Source organism: Salmo salar, chromosome ssa18 (genome assembly GCF_905237065.1).
Source record: "Salmo salar chromosome ssa18, Ssal_v3.1, whole genome shotgun sequence".
In the NCBI taxonomy this organism is placed as follows: domain Eukaryota; kingdom Metazoa; phylum Chordata; class Actinopteri; order Salmoniformes; family Salmonidae; genus Salmo; species Salmo salar.
Genome location: NC_059459.1, coordinates 23,249,472 through 23,274,827, shown reverse-complemented (window position 1 = coordinate 23,274,827; position 25,356 = coordinate 23,249,472). Strand labels below are relative to the sequence as shown.

The following is a 25,356-nucleotide window of genomic DNA, read 5'->3' as shown; positions in this document are numbered from 1 at the left end:
TTCATTATTGTGTGATTGCAAATATCACTTAGACACTGGAGGAATACAATGATTTCATAAACATTCAAATTAAAATGTTTTTGAGCTGTAAATATGATACAGACCATATCTGTCAATAAAAATATTTTTTGTTTATTCACTTAAAACATGGGTACGATTAGCATACTTGAAATGTAACAAAAAAACAATAAAAGTTATAGTTTGCTATTAATTTGATCTTACTTCAGGTACTGTAGTTCACATCCCAAACAAACACCTCACTTTATCAGGAGTATAGTAACACTGTATCACATGGTATTGAAAGTAGAAGAAATATCCGTTGGCAGTTCAGACACTGAATATTTTCTCTCATTTTTCATCTTTATCTGGCTTACATACCCCACTGGGTGACACTTTATAATAATGTTCCTGTCTGAACATTATTATAAAGTGTTACCCCACACGGTAGCATTCTGCCATTCTTCTCAATATCACATAGTCATCACTCAACATGCCTGTGGTACATGTATGTTATTTGCTTTCACTATCCATTTACAAACCTCAGTGTAATACATACACTTAAACAGCAAAATCCATACACAAAAAAAAGCCGGGTTGTTATTATTTTCTTTTTAGAACGGTATTCATCCGGTTCAGGCCTGAAGCATGGTGCATCACATAGTATGACAATACATAAAATTGAGCTATTCCATTGTTTTAGCACTGGGTATTATTAAAAACATGTAGACAAATCACCTTAAATCACACTGTTTGCACGGTCAAATAACTTGATGTACAATTGACGGAAATGTTCAATTTTGGAAATCACTGGCTTTGTGACGTAAGATGAAAAGAGCACAACTTTTCAGCTCCATATGCCATAGGTAGCAGGGCTAAGCTAGTCTAACCATCCATATGCCATATGTAGCAGGGCTAAGCTAGTCTAACCATCCATATGCCATATGTAGCAGGGCTAAGCTAGTCTAACCATCCATATGCCATATGTAGCAGGGCTAAGCTAGTCTAACCATCCATATGCCATATGTAGCAGGCCTAAGCTAGTCTAACCATCCATATGCCATATGTAGCAGGCCTAAGCTAGTCTAACCATCCATATGCAATATGTAGCAGGGCTAAGCTAGTCTAACCATCCATATGCCATATGTAGCAGGGCTAAGTTAGTCTAACCATTTTCTGTTAAGTTTCATACCTATTCTCAGTTATGGGATTCTATGGGAGAATCTCCGTTGGATTTCCTAGATTCCTCTATTCTGTCCTCTCCTCACCTCCTTTAGAAAAAGCTCATAGATAATTGAGGCGAGGAGGCAAGAAGAGAATGTAGAAACATGATGCTTATATGAAATGAGACTCTCCTCTCTCTAACGCATCATCATGCAAATTATATTTACAGAGGTGTCATCCCAAAATACCAGTGTAAAGTGTTAAACATGTAGCGAGTTGAACTAGACATTTTATTATTAAAAGGATAAGTAACACATCCTTTTTTAAATGTGTGCATGCTTTTCTCCTCTGAGAAAACAACTGCTGTTTCAAAGGGGGTGTGGCAGATTTCAAAACTCTTCCGTGTAAGGATGCAGCTGAGCATCCTCTGAACTGAAACTCTCCTACCACTTTTCGGTGTCCGTGTCACCGAGGAGAGGAGGACGGCGGAGTAGAGGACAGACTTTGATCCAAAACTGAATCTCCCACTGTCTTATGGACCCACAACAGCATTTCCCTGGTGGAAGTAAGCTGGAAGTTACTAGAGTGTAGAATTCTATTCATCCAGCAGATGCTGCTGTGGCACTGCTAAATCCTCTAGGAGCTAGAGACTTCATCTAGAGACCACAGACCAATCTTTTACTTAGGGAATTACATTTGGACAGCCAGTGAGAAGAAATGGAGAAACCTTTTCAAATATTATCCAATAATCAAAACATTACAATTCATAATGACTGATCTCTTCAGCGTACAATTAATCATTAGGTATCAAGTAAGAAATATCATATTACCATTACTCAAAAACCTCAGGTACATTAACAACAATTGAATAAATTGATGCACTTACTGTCTCCAGCATGTAAACCACAACTCACATTGAACACAATACCAGCTCACTGAGGTACTCAGAAATATTTTCAGACTGGCTCACAATCTATAGACGAAAATCTATAGACCAATTTATTACACAAAAATAACCATCAACTTTGAAACACCGGTTGTCACAAATAGGACACCGTTCTGTTTTAAATTCTCTCATTTTATAAGACACAAGAAAGCTATAACCAAGTTGAAGGCAATGTATAGAAGTCAGAGTAAAAAATAACAAAAAAATCTAGCTCAGTTAGCCAAAAGGGAGTTCAAAATCAATACGATGCAGTCTATTGACGCACAATGTTTTGGCCTTGGCTTTCAATGCGATATAACAGATGTACAGTTTACTTAGAAAACCCCAACTGCTCTGTACGATACAGCTCTACCACTGAGAAGGAAATGGTAAGAAATGGAAAACCCCAAATCCATAACACATATTATATCATATTATCTCCCTAGATATCAATTGCACTTTGAATTGTCCCCTCATTGCATTTTAAGCCCTTGTTCAATTGGTTTTCACTGTCAGTCCTTTCAGCTGCACTTCTCTGAAATGCTGAGAACTGGAACAATCTAGAGGAAGCTTTCACCACGGGAGCTCTCTTGAAGAAACAGAGGAATATGTCACTGTGGAGGTCGTGGCTCCACAGAGAACATCAGACACCACAGCAACAACATGGCCGCCTCCCTGGGAATCTCTGTGCAGTTAAAAACCACAGACAGAACCTTTAGGATGCCTCATCCATCCACTGTCCTGTTAGATCCCAGACTCATCATCATTAACATCATCATCATCATCGTCATCACCAGATTCCCACTGGGTCTATATCCCTCTACGTTGAGTCTTTAGGAATTCTCCTGTGGAACACTACGGACTGTCGTTCCTGGAACTGCTGCTTCCTCCGCCGCTTGCGCTGGTCCCAGCGACAGAGAAGTATCATCTTGAAGGTGGTGCGGAAGGTCTTGTTGCACAGAGCGTAGCACATGGGGTTGACGGTGCTGTTGACGTAGCACAGCCAGTAGCCCAGCGCCCACAGAGCCTCGGGGATGCAGTCTTTACAGAAGGTGTTGACTAGCACCATGATGTTGTAGGGTGTCCATGTGATGATGAAGGCAAACAGGATGGCGCTGAGGGTCTGTGCCGCCTTCTTCTCCTTCACCAGAGACATGCGCTTGCGCTTGGTGATCTGTGTCCGCGCCCTGGAGGCGAATCTCTTGGCTAGAGCTGCGTCTTTGAAGGAGATGGGCGCCGAGGGTGATTTGGTGGCGGTGGCAGAGGAGCCAGAGAGCGGCCCCACTCTGGTGGCCTGTAGGGCAGGCATGGACTGGACTTTGGATATCCGGGAGGGGAAGCGTTGGTGGTAGCTGCTGTTGTCTGTGTTGGCCCCATCAGGAGTGGTAGTAGTGGTGGTGGTAGAGAGGCCATCCCGGCTGTCCTCCTCCCCCCTTAGGGGGTCCTCTTCTGAGGCTAGGTCCAGGTCCTCGCAGGAGGTGAGGTGGGAGTTGACGGCTGCCTTCATCCCTGGCAGGTTGAGGACTATGGAGAAGATGGCATGGTCTTGAGGCATCATCCCTCTACCGTTTCCCTCCTCGTCCTCAGACGAGCCTGAGTGGTCCACTGACAGCCTGGCATTGTTGTTGTTCCAGCTGTCGCTGCTGCTGTGGTCAGCGTCCCCCTCCCCGGGCCGGGTGCTGCCAGGCCTCCAGGAGCGCATCATGGGCCAGCAGTGGAAGCGTGCGGCCAGCGCCCGGCCGGGGCTCTTTCTCTGGGAGGACTGGGTCAGCTCGTAGCTGCTGCAGCTCCTGGCACTACCAGCCTGGTGGTGGACGAAGTGAGCCCTCTCCCCTCCCCTGCCTCTGCTCCCTGAGCCCTGCAGGCCAGCCAGCTCCTGCGCGCGGTTCTGTGTCTCCCTGTAGATACGCCAGTAGAGCACACTCATAATAGTGACAGGCAGGTAGAAGGCAGCCATGGCCGTGCAGAATGTAATGATGGGCTCTGAGAGGAACTGGATGTAGCACTTATCATGGGGCACTGTGCGCTCCCCCACAAAGTACTGCCAGAACAGGATGGCTGGGGCCCAAAGGACCAGGGACACGAACCAGGCCAGGCCAATCATCAGGACAGCCCGCCGTGTGGTCCGCTTGGCGCGGTAGGTGAGGGGCCGGGTGATGGAGAAGTAACGGTCAAAGCTGATGACTAGCAAGTTCATGACGGATGCGTTACTGGCCACATAGTCAATAGCCAGCCACAGGTCACAGGCCCAGTTGCCCAGGGCCCACTGGCCCATGATGATGTAGGTGGTGTAAAGGTTCATGGAGATGACCCCGATGATGAGGTCAGCCACGGCCAAGCTGAGCAGGAAGTAGTTGTTGACAGTCTTGAGCTGGCGGTTGACCTTGAAGGATACCACCACCAGGATGTTGCCAATGATGGTGACCAGGGACAGGAGGCCAGTGAGGAAGACAATGAGAACCACCTGCCACACTGTGTGACCCCCCAGAGGGTCGTAGGTCAGAGCGGTCACCGTCTCATTGAGCGAGCCTGTGAGGTTGATGAGGCCACTGAGAAAGGAGTCCTTGTCATCCAGGCTGGTTAGCTCTGGCCAGGGGTCCCTGTGGAGAGTGTTGGTGTCTGGGTAGATGATGCCCATTCCTGGGGAGCTGATGGTCAGGTAGAGGCCAGGGTCTGTGCTGTTGGAGCTCATCATGAAGTCCTGGCATATTCTGGGGAGAACACAGAGGAGATAGATTACTACAATATACTGAGAACAGTACAATATACAGCAGGTGAGGCTAACAAAACAGTTTTCACAATTACTGTTAGTGGACTGGCTGTTAAAAAGATGACTCACTTTTCTAGTCAAACGATATTGTGTGTAAACAATTTCTAGTCATACGTTTTGTGTTTAACCTTTGCAATTTTTTCCCCAGTTACGCTACACAAGCAATTTAGCTTTTGAAGATTAAAGTCACTGTGAAGTTTTTGTAGGAGTGTCCATTACAAAAACATAGTCCTCTGATCTTGCAAATTGCCAGAACAGTAGCGCAGCACAACATACCATCATGTGATACATCCACAGCCTCAATATGATTGCAAGGAGCATCTTTAAAAACACAATTACAGTAACGCTGTAAACAACACCAAGCCTTGGACACATCTCCTGTCAGACTGCTGGTGTGACTTAGCATACAGGTGGTAGCCTTTATTTCAATTCAGCTCCTGTGTCTCAGTAAAATACATCACAGTCCTTTCCGACCACCATTCATGGCCTGTCTGTTAATCTCACTGATAAGATAGAGAACAGAACATTACAGGCTCTCTCGCCCAAGGACAGCCATGGCCAGTGAGTGTTAGAAGAGATACCTCCCCTGCCCAGACAGAATAACACAAACATGTGCACACTCATACACACACCAACGCGCATGCATAATACAGATAAACACTACAGGATTATAGAGGGAAATATTGAAACTCTATTTCAAGGGATATGAAAAGATGATTCTTTGACCTTTACAGGGATATTGAGAAAAAAAAACATAATTTTAAATCAACTCAAATTTTATTTGTCACATGCACTGAACACAACAGTTGTAGACCTTACAGTGAAATGCTTACTTACAAGCCTTTAACAATCAATGCAGTTTTAAGAAAAATACCTAAAAAAATAAGAAATAAAGTAACAAATAATTAAAGAGCAGCAGTAAAATAACAATAGCGAGGCTGTGTACAGGGGGGTAACGGTACAGAGTCAATGTGCTGGGGCACCATTTAGTCGAGGTAATTGAGGTAATATATACATGTAGGTAGAGTTATTAAAGTGACTTATGCATAGATAATAACAGAGAGTAGCAGCAGGGTAAAAGAGGGGGGGCCAATGCAAGTAGTCTGGGTAGCCATTTGATTAGATGTTCAGTAGTCTTATGGATTGGGGGTAGAAGCTGTTTAGAAGCCTCTTGGACTTAGACTTGGTATTCCGGTACCACTTGCCGTGCGGTAGCAGAGAGAACAGTCTATGACTAGGGTGGCTGGAGGCTTTGACAATTTTTAGGGCCTTCCTCTGACACCGCCTGGTATAGAGGTCCTGGATGGCAGGAAGCTTGGCCCCAGTGATGTACTGGGCCGTATGCACTACCCTCTGTAGTGTCTTGCGGTCAGATGCCGAGCAGTTGCCATACCAGGCAGTGATGCAACCAGTCAGGATGCTGTCGATGGTGCAGCTATAGAACCTTTTGAGGATCTGAGGACAAAATCTTGAAACAAATCTTTTCACTCTCCTGAGGGGGAATAGGTTTAGCCGTGCCCTCTTCACGACTGTCTTGGTGTGCTTGGACCATGTTAGTTTGTTGGTGATGTGGACACCAAGGAACTTGAGGCTCTCAACCTCCTCCACTACAGCCTCGTCGATAAGAATGGGGGCATGATCGGTCCTCCTTTTCCTGTAGTCCACAATCATCTCCTTAGTCTTGATCACGTTGAGGGAGAGGTTGTTGTCCTGGACCACACGGCCAGGTCTCTGACCTCCTCCCTATAGGCTGTCTCGTCGTTGTTGGTGATCAGGCCTACCATTGTTGTGTCATCGGCAAACTTAATAATGGTGTTGGAGTCGTGCCTGGCTGTGCAGTCATGAGTGAACAGGGAGTACAGGAGGGGACTGAGCACGAACCACTAAGGGGCCTCCGTGTTAAGGATCAGCGTGGCAGATGTGTTGTTACCTACCCTAACCACCCGATGGCGGCCCATCAGGAAGTCCAGGATCCAGTTGCAGAGGGAAGTGTTGAGTCCCAGGGTCCTTAGCTTATTGATGAGCTTTGAGGGCACTATGGTGTTAAATGCTGAGCTGTAGTCAATGAATAGCGTTCTCACATAGGTGTTGCTTTTGTCCAGGGCAGTGTGGAATGTGGAATGCAATAGAGATTGCATCATCTGTGGATCTGTTGGGGCGGTATGCAAATTGGAGTGGGTCTTGGGTTACTGGGATAATGGTGTTGATGTGAGCCATGACCAGCCTTTCAAAGCACTTCATGTCTACAGATGTGAGTGCTACGGGTCAGTAGGAATTTAGGCAGGTTACCTTAGTGTTCTTGGGCACAGGGACTATGGTGGTCTGCTTGAAACATGTTGGTATTACAGACTCAGACAGGGAGAGGTTGAAAATGTCAGTGAAGACACTTGCCAGTTAGCGCATGCTCCGAGTACACGTCCTGTAATCCATCTGGCCCTGTGGCCTTGTGAATGTTGACCTGTTTAAAGGTCTTACTCACATCGGCTGTGGAGGGCATGATCACACAGTCTTCCGGAACAGCTGGTGCTCTCATGCATGTTTCAGTGTTACTTGCCTCGAAGCGAGCATAGAAGTAAATTAGCTCATCTGATAGGCTCGTGTCACTGGGCAGCTCTCGGCTGTGCTTCCCTTTGTAGTCTGTAATCGTTTGCAAGCCCTGCCACATCTGACGAGCATCAGAGCTGGTGTAATACGATTCGATCTTAGTCCTGTATTGACGCTTTGCCTGTTTGATGGTTCTTTGGAGGGCATAGTGGGATTTCTTTTAAGTTTCCGGGTTAGAGTCCCGCTCCTTGAAAGTGGCAGCTCTACCTTTTAGCTCTGTGAGGATGTTGCCTGTAATCCATGGCTTCTGGTTGGGGTATGTACGTACAGTCACTGTGGGGACAACGTCATCGATGCACTTATTGATGAAGCCAGTGACTGATGTGGTATACTCCTCAATGCCATTGGAAGAATCCCGGAACATATTCCAGTCTGTGCTAGCAAAACAGTCCTGCAGTTTAGCATCTGCTTCATCTGACCACTTTTTTATTGACCGAGTCACTGGTGCTTCCTGCTTTAATTTTAGCTTGTAAGCAGGAATCAGGAGGATAGACTTATGGTCAGATTTGCCAAATGGAGGCGAGGGAGAGCTCTGTGTGTGGAGTGAAGGTGGTCTAGAGTTTTTTCCCTTTTTTCCCATTTAACATGCTGATAGAGATGATGTAAAACGGATTTAAGTTTCCCTGCATTAAAGTTCCCGGCCACTAGGAGCGTCGCCTCTGGATGAGAATTTTCCTGGTTGCTTATGGCCGTATACAGCTAATTGAGTGTAGTCTTAGTGCCAGCATCGGTCTGTGGTGGTATGTACGCAGCTACGAAAAATACAGATGAAAACTCTCTAGGTAGATAGTGTGGTCTATAGTTTATCATGAGAAACTCTACCTCAGGCGAGCAAAGCCTTGAGACTTCCTTAGATATCGTGCACCAGAGGCTGCTGTTCTATCCTGCCGATGCAGTGTGTAACCCGCCAGCTGTATGTTATTCCTGTCGTCGTTCAGCCACAATTCGGTGAAATATTACAGTTTTTAATGTCCCGTTGGTAGGATATACGTGCTTTTAGCTCGTCAAATTTATTTTCCAGCGATTGTACGTTGGCCAGTAGTTTGGATGGCAAGGGCAGATTAAGCACTCGTCGACGGATCCTCACAAGGCACCCCGATCTCTTTCCACTATATATTTTCCATCTCTTTCTCCTGCGAACGATAGGGATGAGGGCATGTTCGGGTGTCTGGAGTAAATCCCTCTCGTCCGACTCATTAAAGAGAAATTCTTCGTCCAGTTCAAGGTGAGTAATCGCTGTTCTGATTTCCAGAAGCTCTTTTTGGACATTAGAGACGGTAGCAGCAACATTATATACAAAATATGTTACAAAAAATGCCAAAAAACAAACAAAATAGCATGGTAGGTTAAGAGCTCATGAAACGGCAGCCATTCTCTCCGGCGCCATCTTACTATATTTAGAGTCAAAGAGAGCCTCCAGCCTCCAAACTAAAGTTGACTACAACAAACGTTTTGCCTGCTGTAATTTTTGGAAAGAAAGTGAGCTTAGACAAGTGGGCTGGAGGGGAGAGAGGAGGAGAGCAGAGAAGAGGCTAACAACGCCACAGAACACAATGCCAAGGACTGAATCCAAGTGAGAATGAAGTTATAAGCTAGCTAGAGCACTCTGCACTCCATCACATTATATGCTCACACTCACACAACAATGTCTACATCTGGATCTCTTGGGCAAACCAAGTACGGGCTTGAAGAGGGGAAAACGGATGGAGGGAGCATTCCCACTCCCAGTTCTTTGGCTCTGAATCTCCCCGTCTCGCTGTCTGAAAGCTCAGAGAGCGGTTTGTTTTCCCCAGGATGTTTGCTAATTAGTTATTGGATTCTGCTGCTGTGATGGCCCACTGGATATGAAACCATTGAGGAGAGTTCTTCCTTTGGCAGGCAGACAACCTGATGAATGCAATTTCATTAAGAAATGGTCCAATTATATTTTCTGGGAGAGTGATGGTAATTGTTCACATGTTTAAATATTAACTATTTTCATGCCATACTAAAATGGTACCCATTACAATTCTAAATCTCAGTTTGAGTTTGTTGGATTCTGTATATAACTTTATCTGATGTCTTTGTTGAAGGTTTTGTATGTTGGCCTCAGCTGCTACCCTGGGCCAGACTAGGTGAGGGACACCAGAGTTGACCTGGCACCAGTGGGCACACCTGCGACCCTCAGCAGCATCCCCCTAGAGCACCTCCTTTGATGCCTCGCACCTGTGCCCTGACAGTACCCCAACCGTCCCACAATGCACTGCTGCTTTACTCCATGTGCCCCAAGCTGCACTCAGCAACCTTTGGCAAGGGAAAGAAGAGTAACACGGTCAGAAACACACACACACACACAAATGTAGGCACCCACTGGGCTCACACTGGTTGAATCAACATTGTTTCTACGTCATTTAAAAAAAATTATGTTGAACCAACGTAGAATAGATGTTTGTGCCCAGTGGGCCTACATTGAAACAGATTTTAAAAGAAACCATACCTGCCCACTCACTCTTACACCCACACACTCACCTCACATACACTCTCTCATTCACACACACACCAAGTTCCTCCTCTTTATGATAAAAAACAAAGAAAGTCTTCACAACGCACATCATTCTTTACGAACTAAATTCCACTGAATGTAAAGGTCTCACTAATGAGGGCTAAACATCTTTAAATTGGCCAAATACCTGAGAGAGAAAATGCGTCTCTGTAAGGATTACTGATTGAACATAAGGAAATGTGCTTTCATCTTCAACTTCTCATTAAAGAGAGAGAGAGAGAGAGAGAGAGAGAGAGAGAGAGAGAGAGAGAGGGATTGTGACTCCCTGGGGCTACTGTACCAGGCCCACAGGATGTGGTTGATCTAAGTCCAGAGGGATAAAGCCAAAATGCCAGAATATCAGGTTAGTCCTACTTTAACCTGACGCGTGACAACCACCCCACCAAAGAATTACCCAATGAGGTCAGATATACAGGACCTCAAATTCCAACAACACAGGGACACTCAATAACAGTGATGTGAAACACTGTTGTCTTTCTGTCACACAACAAATCTTTACTCAACAAAATGGCTGGGGAGAGGAGAATACAGTATTTTCCACTGAAATGTACTTTATCAAGCATTTGGCAGACAAGCACTAGAGGCAAACGATTACCTTGTTTTCTGTCATGGTCAGTTAGAATTCTGCTATATCTCAGCTGTGGTGAAGTGCTCAAGCAGGATGGCTATTTTTACTCCTTAAAGACTCATTAAAGGGGCAATATGCAGTTCTGGACACCCCACCACTATTTTTGGTGAATAGCTGAGGGATGGGACTGGAGAAATGTAACCACTGTCAAATTCATAGACAGAGCTATGGATACAAGATCTGACCATCAATGAGATGAAAATGATAGTTTTACAATTTTTTTACGCTATACAGTGTGGAGTAAAACAAGCTTATGTTTTGGGGTTCTGTTGGAGAACAACAGTTGAACTAAGCTCATGAGGCATTTGTAAGTTCATATTTAAGCAATAAGGCCCGAGGAGGTGTGGTATATGGCCAATATACTACGGCTAAGGGCTGTTCTTAGGCACGACGTAACGCTGAGTGCCTGGACACAGCCCTTAGCCGTGGTATATTGGCCATATACCAGAAACCCCCGAGGTGCCTTATTGCTATTATAAACTGGTTACCAACGTAATTAGAGCAGTTCAAATAAATGTTTTGTCATATCCGTGGTATACGGTCTGATATACCATAGCTGTCAACCAATCAGCAATCAGGGCTCAAACCACCCAGTTTATAATCTTCAATAATCAATGGGTATTATTTAAAAGTCCAAAATTGATGTACCAATAGGAGATTGCCCTTTAAATACATAGGCCTAGCTTCGGCTATCGAGCTGCTTCATAAAAACTGTCTCCAGGTATTTTTGGAGACATAAGTGATCGATACTCGTTTTCCCCATCCTTACACGACCTGTTCTTTGACATTTTGAAGAATTTGTCACTGCATGGCGAGACACACCAATCCCATATGTCAATAGCCAGGAATCCATCTTGACGGCCGAATGGACAAATCTGGACCATTCCATCAACACAGTAAAAGAAACCCGCAGAAATATGAAAAAAATAAAAGAGATATGGTAATGACTAAAGCACTTTGGGGGAATTCACCTTGCACCACCAATGCATAACACCTGCGTGCATTGGTGATTTACAGCAGCCCTTTTGCTAGCTGTTCCCATACTTCCAGTCAGTGGCCAACGACTATCCATTTAAAAGCGCATCTCGGCAGAAATACATATAATAAAAATGCATCATATTTTTTGCTAAATGAATATAGGGGAAACACTGTTACAGTGTGCTGCAGAGAGAAATTATGACACCATTTAAAACCATGAACCGGACATGACATACAATTACACTAAAGTATATTGCAGTTGATTTAATAAACCTTGATTGAAATTGCCTTGAATTTCAACCATGACTATACCATGCCCACATATGCACATACAGTACCAAATACTGGATGGTCTAGACAGTGTGAGCCATGATAATCCAAAGCTGAGTGGGCAGTGTGAATCCTGCCAGTGTGAATAAGTACTAATGGTGATCTATGAAAATGTGCACTGGATTATGGTTATAAAATCCCTTCAGTCCCAATGAATGAACTACGAATGAATTCTGGAGCACATAATAGGTATTTCCCACCATGGCATTGATCATGGGAGCTTGACTTTACACAGAACCAATGGCCAGACTGATACACACCCAAACTGGAGCATGTAGAATTACAAGACAAACGTAATTGTTTTGTCCTGCCAAAATGAATAGTAAATTCAGTCAGTGGGAGATATTCGAGGGTGAAACGAGATCTTGTGAGCAGATTGTGGTCACTGTGTCTGCTGTGGAGTCATCAAACCTGTTTTATTGAACAATAAGTCTGATCCTGTCTAACAAACAATACCATGGAATGACCCACATTTCTTATAAATTGGATGTTTCAAACCTTATGAGGCAATGCTTTGACTTCAATGACTGAATAAACAGTATTTATCTTTATATACAATACTGTCTAGTATACTGAAATTGTGATTTGTGCATAGAACAAATTCGTTCTTGGAACAGTCAACACATTCACTGAGATTAGCTGTTAAATTTGCTGATTAACAATATATTCAAAACATACTGTATACAAAGGTATTTGAGTTCGTAAGGCTAAACACACTTTTTCCCAAAATATGATAGGATGACTTTATCTGTGCTGTTTCTTGTGATAAACCCAAGCAGAATAGGTTTATTTTAGGAGAATCCAGAAGTCTACAGTTCCAGTTTAGCATCAGGGTAGGTCTTATAGGAAGCACCAACATAAAGTGTCTTAATAGGGCGTTGGGCCACAACGAGAAGACAGAACAGCTTCAATGCACCTTGGCATAGATTCTACAAGTGTCTGTAACTGGAGAAATTCCATAATTGGGTGTTTTGTTCATGATGGTGGAAAACGCTGTCTCAGGCGCTGCTCCAGAATCTCCCATAAGTGTCAATTGTGTTGAGATCTGGTGCCTGAGACACACACACACACACACACACACACACACACACACACACACACACACACACACACACACACACACACACACACACACACACACACACACACACACAATGCTCCTTTCAGCCCCTCTTTCAAAGTCACTGAAATCTCTTCTTCTAGCCATAGGAGCCAACATTTCATACATGACCCTAAACATGGGATGCTAATTGCTTAAATAACTCAGGAACCACACCTGTGTGGAAGTACCTGCTTTCAATATACTTTGTATCCCTCATTTACTTAAATGTTCACATTATTTTGGTAGTTACCTGTACCCTTGCAGGTCCTTGATACCAAGAAACAGTCCACTATAAAGTCTGGCTAACTTTGTTTGTGCTCTTTTATTATGATAGGCAGTAAGGAAAGGACTTTTTATTGTGGCATCTTCAGTAAAGACTCAAAGTACTACAACAATGTCTCCCACTGGAATGCTTACATTGGAATCATTACTTATAAACAGGAACATTTGAGTCGACTAGAGCTCAATGAGATGAAAAAACGAAAAGGATGTTGTCCCGTTTCTAGCAGCTGCCAAAGGATCATGGGATTTTCACAGTTCCTGACAGCATCCCTAAAGAGTCTGGTGGAATCCACAAAGCCTCCCGCGCCAGGCTCAGTCAGGGATCTATCAAACACAAGGCTAGGACCTTCACTCTGACAGTACAGCACACACAGTCTTCTAGACCAGACCTTAAAGGGATCATCGTTTATCTACTACCACAGAGTCAAATGAAGGAAATTAGAGGTAGTTTGGCGAGCCATAGGTCTATGGGTATCTGATAGGTCTATGGGTCTATAGCATGTTAGCAGATACCCATATACTTCCAGTCATTGCGCATACGATAGTTAGCAATTGCGCTAGTGCTAGTTAGTAACTTCCTTCAAACTGCACACAGAGACAAAAATTGTATCCACGAGTTAATCTGACTCAGGGAAGATAAAGGTCCTCATTGTCAAAATCCCGAAGTATCCCTTTAAGCTTGCTATCTACGTATGGAGGGGAGAAAAAAAAAAAAGATTAATTATATCAATCAATATTATGTCCCTATAGGAAAACCCTTTGAAGAACCCTTGACGGTTCCAGGTAGAACCTTTTGGTTCCAAGTTGAACCATTTTGGGTTCCATGTAGAACCCTTTCCACAGAGGGTTCTACATGGAACCCAAAAAGGTTCTATCTGGAACCAAAAAGGGTTTTACCTGGAACCAAAAAGAGTTCTCCTATGGGGACAACCGAATAACCCTTTTGAGTGTAGAGTAAAGTATAGTATGGTCTAGCTAGATTATAGCCTACCTCTTGATGCGTGTTCTAACTCATTTCTGAAATGCTCTCTGTGCACTATCAATTACTAAACATAATCATTTGTTAAGATATTATCTCAAAGTGTACAGTCATACCCCTCTCACAATAAAGCGTGAGATTCTATACACGTTTCCATTCCAACGATACACTATCACGATCCATCCTTAAAAGGCAGTGTGGCCAGTCGCCTATTGAACAGGCACTTGAAGGAGGGAAAAAAACACACTCCCTCCAATGTAAACACCCCTTAGCACAGGGAAAGGTTTCTTTAAATGTGAGCTTGGAATTTCCTCGAGAAACTCACGAGTGATCACCTCCTTGTACAGAGAGTGTAACTCATCTCAACAACACCTTGTTGTGTTTATGTGCAAAGAGAGGTACGGATCCCTCTTTAGGGGCTAGGACAGCCACCCCTTTTCTATCTCTACAAGCGCTTTACTGTATACTTTATCTCTCTCCCCCATCTCTCCCTCTACCCGCTACCATTGTTCTTCCCCGCTCAAACACAGCAGAGGACACAGAGAGTCCTGGCAAAAATAATCCATCTATCATAGCTCGATTGACCAGAGGGAGTTGTCTGTGGCAACTTGGCTGGAATACAATACAATTATTTCTAAAGGTTTTAAGTAAGGCTCATACAGAATGTTAAGAGATGGCTATTGGACTACAAAAGTAGTTGTTTTTAGGACTTACTGTATGGGGATCTATTTTAGGCTGACGCTAAAGGTAGACTCAGCGAGATGACGTTGTAACAAACAGCACGTATATATTTAGATGAGTGCGACGCAACACTTTGCTCTCACACAGTCACATGGAGTATCTGCGCATGTGCACGGGTGCGCTTCACGCTGCCCCAATGAGGTAGATAAGGGAACAAAACAGCAGAGAAGTTTAGCCTCGTCTTCAATGCTCTTAGCTGAGGAAATTGACCCACTGTTTACTTTGTGCATTCAATGTCATGCAAAAGCCAGTGCTCTGCTATTGTGTCAATACTTATGCCAGGGTTGATCATTTACATGTCTAACATCAGATCGCTTGTGCTAAGGTGGGAGGGGTGGAAATATCTGATGTCCTTAAAAACATGCACCAAAGTGCCAATTTCAGGCAGCGCAACTGGGGATATTTTAGACCCACCAAAAGCTGGCCTTAGTGGTAAGGCAGTTGGTTATGACATACATTTTGCCGAAGGAGGTGCACAGTAGCCTAATTAATCAGTATCCTATCACCAATGTTTTATACAGATATATATTATCTTCTGTGAAAAGTTTGGACTCATTATGTGGTATTCTCATGAAATTAAAGACGTCAGTGACTGTAGGAAGCTAGTTTAGAAACATCATGTTGTTAAATAAGACTGATTATTGTTTTTAGTTGACCACTTTCCTCTTTCGGCCGTGGTGCTAAATCCGCAACTGATATTTGCCTGTTTGTTTGTTTACGTTTACAATTATTCATAAAATAGGACAAATATAAGCAACCCCCAAATATGAATAAATAATATAATAATAATAATAATAATAATATGTGGAAAATTCCCCATACAGGCCATATCAGCAGCTAAAGGGTAGGCAAATCTTATTTGGTAGGCAATGTCCATGGCTTGGACATGCAATGCAATTTGAAATGCGAATTCAATGTGTAGGATAATCTTTCCATGTTGAAGCCAATTACTTTTTATAGACATAAAAAAACTGGATAAAGGTTTTTTATAACTTGGCCTATTATAGGGTTACTGTATAGTATTTAATAAACTATCTTCAACGGAATGGACAAACCAGATTTTGTGGATTTTGATACTCTTATGTAGGTGTCATACCGAGGCAATAAAATATCACAATATGTCACAACGTGTCTAAATAAGTGTCATATGTTATGACAGGTTATGATGAGTTATGTCAGCTGTTATGACAGGGTTATGCTTAAAATAAAGTGTTAACCTAAACTTTAAAGTCGTAAAATGTAACTAAGATACATTTTCTCATCTACACACACCCAGCTGCAGTTGGCCAGGGTGTATCCTGTTGTATCATCTCAATCACTGCTTCCTCCTGAACAGCCAAATATAGCCCTATATGATTACCTTCTGTAAAGGTGCCTGCTGGTCACATCTGTCTACCCATGAATCAATCTCTTATTTTCAGTTGACCTTTCCATAATGAGCATGGCTCCAATGTTGTCACCATGCCACACAAAAAGTATGCTTCTAGTAGTGATGGAGGAAAGAAAATCTATATCGTATTGTATCGTTTTGACAATATCGCAATATTATTTTTGCGCTAGTTGGCTGTACCTGCACCAAAACTCCAGTATTTTTCCTTCATAGCTTGTTCTCGGTCTTCTTTTTAAATAGGGAGCCAGTTGTTTCAACACTTATACTTCCATGACTGATCAAAACAAATTTTCTCATGGCTCTCTCTTGTCCCTCTGCAGCAGACATATGGTGAGCAATATGTTTGGAACATTGAATAGCAATAAAATCACAGTATAGAATCTAAATACATATAGAATTGTGAGAATTGCCATACATATCGCATCGGCCCCTAAGTATCGTGATAGTATCGTATCGTATCGTAAGGTCCCTGGCAATTCCCAGCTTATAATAGTTTATACCCTCCCTCCCCCTGCCCACACACAAGCACGCATGCAGTGTACCAGACGGTCTGTCGCATTCCAACCTATTCACACATGCCAAGTATCCAAAGGAACCACTTGGGACCACTTGGGAAGAGTACTAACTCTGAGGTACAATTCTGTCCAGATGTAACAGACTATGTATTGGACACTCAGTAAGGCCTCATAGTAGAAAAAAACAGGAGAAAGTCATCTCTGTATTGGCAGAGACTTGGCTTGCAGGATCCCTGCAGTTTACTGTGAATCACAGAGCGAGACAGCTTAGTGTCCTTGAATTACTTGTTTCTCTCTTACTTCGAGTACATAGTCAATGCTGCTGCTTTCACTTTTGTTTGTTTATTTGTTTACCTCTTACAATATTAATATGTGCTCTTTAGATGTTTTGATACGGGTGTGTCTTATTTATAGTAGCTGTTCTTTAATTTAATATTCAAAACAAATAAAGTATGAATGCATGCAGTGATACCATGAGCTCACACAGAAGTCACAGATTGCTAAGAGGCTTTAAAGGAAACAGCATAAGAGGCTATACATTACAATATCACTAAAAACAAAGGATTAGAAGCCAAATTGAAAGGTCTGTGGGTGAGAGAGAACATTTCTTATAGATTACCACCCAGAGTAAAGACTTATTTCAAAATTAAATTTCATGCCTTTCTCCAAACCTACAGTTGAAACCCGAACAAAAGCGTTAAAATGTATACACATCCAATTGCCTAGCAGTCCTGCAGCACAGCAAGTTGTTTTATCACTTACAACTGTATGTTTCATTGGGTGCTCACAAGCTAATGGGCCTTGAATGCCAATGGGGACAGGTGAGTGATAGATTAACCATGCTTACCAATTGCTATGCTGCCAAAGCTGCCAGACACAGTGTTGCGTGTTCTGTCTGTCACTGTTCCCGACAACGATAGGGGAATAGCCAGTAGAGAGTCCCTTGTTAGTTAGCATCAGGAACAAGGCCTGAGCTCATTTTCCATTTAGCAACTCTCATTACTAGCGTACAGAACAATAAGGGTTGGTTGGTGCCTTAGCGTGCTGGGAGTATAAGTAGTGGAATAGAGAACGTACGGTCCTGCTATGAAGACATTACGAGGATGGAGAGTAATGACTCCTCTTGACTGTTGTCACAGCATGGCGCCATGATGAGAGGGAAAAGTCTTCATCTCTACTGGGTCAGTGGTACGGCTAATATACAATATGAGCAGTAGCCTAATACATAGCCACATAGTGTGAGGAGAACCACACAGCAGACCAGAACCCAGAGGCATGTTCTGTAAGAGTAAAATCTATGTATTTTCATCTCGGTGCTTATAGTAACGTAGTGTCTGGTCAGAGGTACTGTACGTAAAATGAGGCGGCTCTCACGCCATCTATAAAAACATACAGTTTAGCCAGGAAGCCCGCAGGTTGAGCTTGTAGTCTTAACATTTTAACACCCGTTATTTATTTAACACTGTGTCATATACGTTACACTCACCTCTGTGACAATTTTCTAAGGGTTAAATACCATTTCAGAATTGCTGTAGGCTAAAACACCACAACCACATAGCCAGTGGCCCGCCAGACCCCTCATACTGTACCCAATGTGTTTTTTTCCCTTCACGGTAGTTGATCCAAAAGCGTAAAAGTTGGTCTCCAACCCTAGTAAAATAAATGACTTGTATGCCCCTAGCATTCTGGCACAGGTTGAAGGTTCTCTGGAAGTCTGCCCTAAACCGCTTCCCTCTTTATCAACAGCACCGTTTTCTCCTTAAGAGCCCCTCTTGAGTCAAGGTTTTCAGACGTCACAACCGATCAAGGTGGCCCTTAAACTTATTTAAACAGCCATCAGAGTGAGTGTATTACTCAATGACGAGATCAGTAGGTAGACATGGTAGACTGTAAATGCTCAGGCGGTTTGGCAATCCCTGCAGCACCAAGGAGTCGAGAGCAGTAGCCATTTTGTACCCACTCCCAACATAAAATTAAAAGTCTGATTATGACTTATCTTTTACTTCTCCATGTTTTATCGCTGTCTCATGTATTATGTACTGATGAGTGTCTGGAGAGTGTGGGAGAAACGCCAAATCCCCTGGCGGGAAGACCAAAGCCATTATACGGTTATTCTCTGCTTCCCCACCCATGACTCAGAGTGACCTCCGCCTGGAATGAAAGTTCCTTGCACCAATTCGTCATCCATGACCACACTGATATGATCTCCTAGTAGACACGCAGACTGTGAAATATGAGTGTTTAAGATGAGCTCTACTCCACAGTATTTGTATTTGGTTCATTTATTCCAAATGCTTGTTTTGTGAAGTGTTTGTACAGATATTGGACACGCCCAAGAACCAACACTATGATGTACTGAGGGCAACAACAGTCCTTTGTATATCTTCTAATCTAGCTCCAATGTCAACAGGGGCGTGGAAAGCTCCAAGATTTTAGTGAATCAAGTGTGACGAATAATTTCTCACACAAACAGGAGGACACGAAGCATGACGATGGCATATCAAGTCTTGCATGGAGGTCGTAATTGGTATAAACACAGCAACTTAAAATAAGCAACAAACAATAACATTTTGGTAATGAGGCCAACAACTACTCAACAGAGTCCCTATAATTAGACTTTAGCTTTGATGAAAATCGTCATACCAAATCAAAGACAGAAGTGTTTCAACAGAACATTCGTCAAGATAAGAGTTAAATTGGTGTTGTGGCAAATTGATTCAACCTCCAGGATCTTTGATCAGATGACCAAGGCAGCAGATTGCTTCCAGTTATTTGGGATATCTTCAGAGAAATTAAGGTTACCTAGGAAAATAACACTACTATGCTGCTTGAATAACATCAATCAATAAACATAAGATTTAATTGTGATCATTTTGTAGACAAAACATTTTAATAATAATTGCACACTTCATGTATTTTGGATTTTCTTTATCTATCATAATTCCTCTAATTCATCACCACCCACACACACTGTTTCTTTAAATCCTTTCTAAAGTCACTGATAATAAGTTATTACTTCTCTCCTCAGGTCTATCCTAAAGGCACATGAAAACATCTGAGTCAAAACAAGTCAATTCGTTTTCCCTGCTTTGGGCCAAACTGGTAGGCAAACCATTTTTGCAGAGAGGATCAATACCACCAAGAAATGCTAGTAACCAATCTGAATCAAGGAGCACAAAGCAAGGGCGAGCGGTCTCTCAGAGAAGCTAAATACACAGGAAAACGTCATTACTTTCTTCCTGAACTCTTGAGTACGCAGCTCACTTCAAAGATCCTTCTAGATATTTGTTTAAATGGGCAAACTTTTTCCTGAGATTGCTTTAGTAATCAGGTCCTACATTTTCCACAATTCAGCAATTATTGCAGTTTAAAAAAATAACTAACAATGATTCCTTTTTACCTGAGGGCATTTAAATTATTAGAAAATACTGGAATTTCTATGTAGCATATTATCATAACTAGGTTAAATGACATCAGTGCTTTCAAATAATGTCCCCGTTCACCTTCATGAATACTGCCCTTGTACCTTCTGTTTCCTACCCAACTGACATCAAAGTGCTAAAGCTAAACATCCGGGTGGACAGAGGTAGAAGTCACATTTAATCCAGCATCACCAGTGAGTCCGGGAAACACACTTGACAAATAAAATCTGTATTACCATGGAACTGACATATATCAATGAGCAGCTAACATATGTTTTTCTTGATGTGTGCACAGCAGCGACAGTGCTAGCGTGATTACACTATTCTAAACAGAGCTCAAGGTATTTAGTTAATCAGTAACCCCTTTACAGTGGCCATTGAAACACTCAGCTGATCTAAGAAGAGACATGGCTATTCACTTGACCTTAGGTGTTTTATGTACTTAGAATTGATTTTAAACCCACATCCGTGATCTGTCAGAAACTTACATAAATGTCCCCTCCCCTGTTTGCATAGTTTATGTGATATATTTCAATGATTTGTTGTGACTGTCATTCTGAATGAGGTAAATGTTAATTAGCTGTGAGTTGTTTAGCTAGGAATATGACCAGGCCAGTGGTGACAATGGTGTGGTAGCAAGTTCCACAGTGCATATCACAATCATCATCTCGCTGAGTTTAGAAAAGGAACATTTATGAAAAACTTCAAGGTCGTCAACTTGTCACAACAATCTCTCCTCAATTTTGAGCAGTATAGTAAAAAAAAAAGCAGGTGAGATGCTTGTTTTCGTTCTCTCTTCTCTGGAGTTGAAATTAGACAAGAGATGTCTGACTTTTCAGACTTAAGAGCTTGCAGAGCTTTCTCAGTTTTGAAGTTCTGAGTTTTGAAGTTCCTTCACCTTATGTCAAATCAACCTTGACATTTCAGAGAGAATCTGACGTACTTCCATTGCACCTGTCCCAGAACTAACTGGGAGGAACCTGTGTTTCCTCTCAAGTCCGTTGTGGATGAGGAGCAGGTTCATCGGAAAGGTCCTGTCGATCATGACAGGGTCCTCTGTAAAAACCACCAATCTGTATCGATCTGTCAAGTAAACAATCCAGTGCTGAGACTAGTGAGTGAAAACCGAGCAAACATCGGACATTACTTCTCTGAGTTTTTTCTCTGTCTTTCTCTTTTCATTTCCTGGGAGGGACTAGATGCAATACCCAATGAATCCCAGGAGAGATAAAACTATAAATACTTAATTCATTGTGTTTTTTATGTAATGTCCACAATGTACTCTAATCGACACAATTTCCAAGGGTCCGCAAGGGCCACCATAATGGCTCATGGAAGGAAATGTTACATTCAAGTGGTTTCCATTTCAAAGTTACCAGTCATATTCCACACGTTTCAGATTCCCATCTCCAATACTCAACTGCCCTATTCTATCAGGGCTGTCCAATAACCACCCTAAATGACGGAAATGGCTATGTAAAACAAGCTGTTTTAGATTCATGGCATCATGAGCATTTTTGATCTTTGTCCCCTTGAGAAATATGATTCTTGTTTGGACTGCTCGGAGACATCACTTCCTGCTGACACAGGATCTGCTAGGTGATCATGAAAAATGTCTAAGGTCATAACTAGGACTGCATAATTTGCACCTCCCGTTTTTGAAATACTGAAAGCACAACATAGATGTATCAAGCTTCACCCAATTCACTACTACAGCTGCTCAAAATCAACAGCATAGGGTAAACCAAGTCAAATTAAGAATGCATATGTTTTATCACCATATCTCCTAGCTAGGCAGATCATGTCTGGTGTGTCTGCTGAGGCCAGCTTTATGAAGGTGACCTTACCGTCCATGTTCTTTACACTTAATAGCTTTCAGACTCATTGCTCATCCCTCAGACGGAACCTGATATTTATAACGGCCAGACAGTCAGGAAGAGTGACAGCGTGACACCAAGGTCGTCCTCTGTACTATAAAAAGCCCAGACAAACGGCAGTTGGGGAATGTAAACTAAACACCGTCCCCAAATGATAAACCCTGCTACATCCAGATACATTGTATATACAAAGCTGTTAGAGAACACTACTATCCCTCTTTATCGGTCTTGTCCTGACGGGTTGTTTAAGGAGCGAGGTAAGGAGGACAGTCATAATATTGGAGTACTGAGGAGCCAATGGACAATGAATAAAGAATGTGGTACAGTGAGGGGACAGATTGAACTGGGCAGAACCTACAGCTGTGGTACAGTGAGGGGACAGATTGAACTGGGCATAACCTACAGCTGTGGTACAGTGAGGGGACAGATTGAACTGGGCAGAACCTACAGCTGTGGTACAGTGAGGGGACAGATTGAACTGGGCAGAACCTACAGCTGTGGTACAGTGAGAGGACAGATTGAACTGGGCATAACCTACAGCTGTGGTACAGTGAGGGGACAGATTGAACTGGGCATAACCTACAGCTGTGGTACAGTGAGGGGACAGATTGAACAGGGGACAGATTGAACTGGGCATAACCTACAGCTGTGGTACAGTGAGGGGACAGATTGAACAGGGGACAGATTGAACTGGGCAGAACCTACAGTTGTGGTACAGTGAGGGGACAGATTGAACTGGGCATAACCTACAGCTGTGGTACAGTGAGGGGACAGATTGAACTGGGCATAACCTACAGCTGTGGTACAGTGAGGGGACAGATTGAACTGGGCATAACCTACAGCTGTGGTACAGTGAGGGGACAGATTGAACTGGGCATAACCTACAGCTGTGGTACAGTGAGGGGACAGATTGAACTGGGCATAACCTACAGCTGTGGTACAGTGAGGGGACAGATTGAACTGGGCATAACCTACAGCTGGATCAGAGGCCTGATTAAAGCAATCACTGGTCAGTCACATCTAATCAATGCTACTTTACACAGCCAGCCCTTCTTTCCTCCAACAGACAGCATGAGACCCAAATCAATCTCCACAGTAATATCAGAGAGGTTTGAAACCTATATTCAGTATCTTTGTTTAATATCAAAGGAAAGGGGAAACTTATAAAGAGAGAAACAGAGAGAGATTCTAAGGGAGCAAGGGACAAAGTGAGACCGTGAGAGAGGGTGAGACAGAGAGAGATAGCGAGAAGACCACTTAGGAAGTTAAAATAGTTTGCTGCTGTCTTTTTCAATGGCAGTGTTCTTGTCTATTCATAGCATCAAATGAATAATTCAGCCTTAACTTCCTTTATAAATGTACCGGTACCCTAAGCAGCGACAACTAGATTAGGATGAGGAAGAAACTCATGAGGAAAAATAGAGCAAAAATGCCTTTAGAAAAGTTGCTCACGCCCTTGACTTGGCTTCCTGCTACTGTACACTGTAATCATTGGGGGTTACAGTGAGTCATTTGAAAGGAATTAAAACCTTTCAAATTATAATTCCATCCTAAAACAAAATCGCATAGAGTACAGCACTATTCCATCCTGCTTTTTGATGGTCAGTAAACACAACTTTCATCTCGGCTCATCAACTCACTGAATTTTTACTGCAACACTCACTGTGCCAGACAACATACTGATCAGCTGAGTTTTTGCAATGGCAGCAAAAATAAATATACACCATGGGAAAACAACCCAAAACAGAAAGTTAGCATTAAATTCATCCCACTGGGAAAATCAACCCTCACTCAGTCCAAAACATTACATTCTACTAGAGGAATGCAATATAGATGCAGCGAGTGCTGCGCTTGATACATTCTAATTGAAGTTAATGAGCATCATCCTCGTCCAGCTCAGTAAAGCACAGCAGATAAATCAGATGCTCATTCATTCTTCTTCTATAGCTTCCAATACCTATTGATGAGTCAGGCTCACCTATGGGCTATAAGTTACTTTTTATTAATTTAACATCTAGGTAAGTCAGTTAAGAACAAATTCTTATTTACAATGACAGCCTACCCTAGCCAAACCTGGACGACGCTGGGCCAATTGTGTGCCGCCCTATGGGACTCCCAATCACGGCCGGATGTGATCGAGCCTGGATTTGAACCAGGGACTTGAGTGACGCCTCTTGTACTGAGATGCAGTGCCTTAGACTGCTGCGCCACTCAGGAGCACAAAATGGCTTAAATGTGCATCATAAACTGTAATCATCAAGGAGTTCTGGCCGTGTTGGGGGTCTTCCCCCCTAATGAGGTCACAGTTATCTCTCATGTGTAAATCTTAAGGCCAAGGTAACGGTAATGTGAAATGCCCCTGCTATGCTTGGCACAGCACTGCACACACAGATTGGGCTTCAATGAACACTACTTGATGGACGAGCCTTCAGGCTTTGGGGACTTGAGGGATCATTTTGTTACCCCACACTATTTTGGGCCAATCACAGCATAAGCTATATGAAAAATGTACACAGTCAACTCTTCATGCAGCCAGGACCTGGCAAACAGAGGAGATGATAACATGCAGAGATGCAGTTTGTCTGAAAATAAAAATACAATGTCAGGCCCTACTTATAGGTTCCCCACTACTTGCTTTGTATTGTTTTTAATAGGTGAATGTGGCTTAAACAGCCCAAGGGAGAATCTCTTGAGTCACTGACAACTGTACCTGTATCACTTAGACACACATAGAACTGGAATCTAACGTTAGATTAATCATCAAACAAAATGTAATGTCACTCATCATGCATTCAGCAGTGTCAATAATCACTTCAATAGGTCCAAGTGTTGTAATTGTGTTACTTGGGCTTGTTCAAAAACATATTGTTTTTTGTTTCTCAAAGTGCCAGAGTGGCATTTTGTCCTGGTTTCACAAAGACTCATAACTCTGTAATAATAGATGCAATTTGTCCTTTTATCAATTCAGAAAATAGTTTCAGAAAAAGAGAGAGCATGAAGCACCAGTTAAAAGAGATTTTCTCTTTCATTGATCTTACTAAACTGTCCTCCTGTGAACTGTCCTTCACATGCAATAAGAGCAATTTACTGAGCTGACAAGTTTTCTTATA

At 42.8% G+C, this 25,356-nt stretch overlaps 1 protein-coding gene across 3 annotated transcripts in view; it reads right to left on the bottom strand.

The window, feature by feature from the left end:
* Window positions 1–110: 110 nt before the first annotated feature.
* Window positions 111–25,356, bottom strand: part of LOC106577063 (muscarinic acetylcholine receptor M3) — a 133,701-nt gene continuing 108,455 nt past the window's right edge. For 2 of the 3 annotated variants that reach the window (XM_014154775.2, XM_014154776.2), the window contains exon 3: window positions 111–4,797. In XM_014154775.2, the coding sequence (XP_014010250.1) occupies window positions 2,907–4,781 (1,875 nt within the window). In that variant the 5' untranslated portion in view covers window positions 4,782–4,797 and the 3' untranslated portion in view covers window positions 111–2,906. Of the gene's footprint in view, window positions 4,798–18,536; window positions 18,819–25,356 lie in introns of those variants that run through there. The other variant, XM_014154779.2, reaches the window with a different exon arrangement.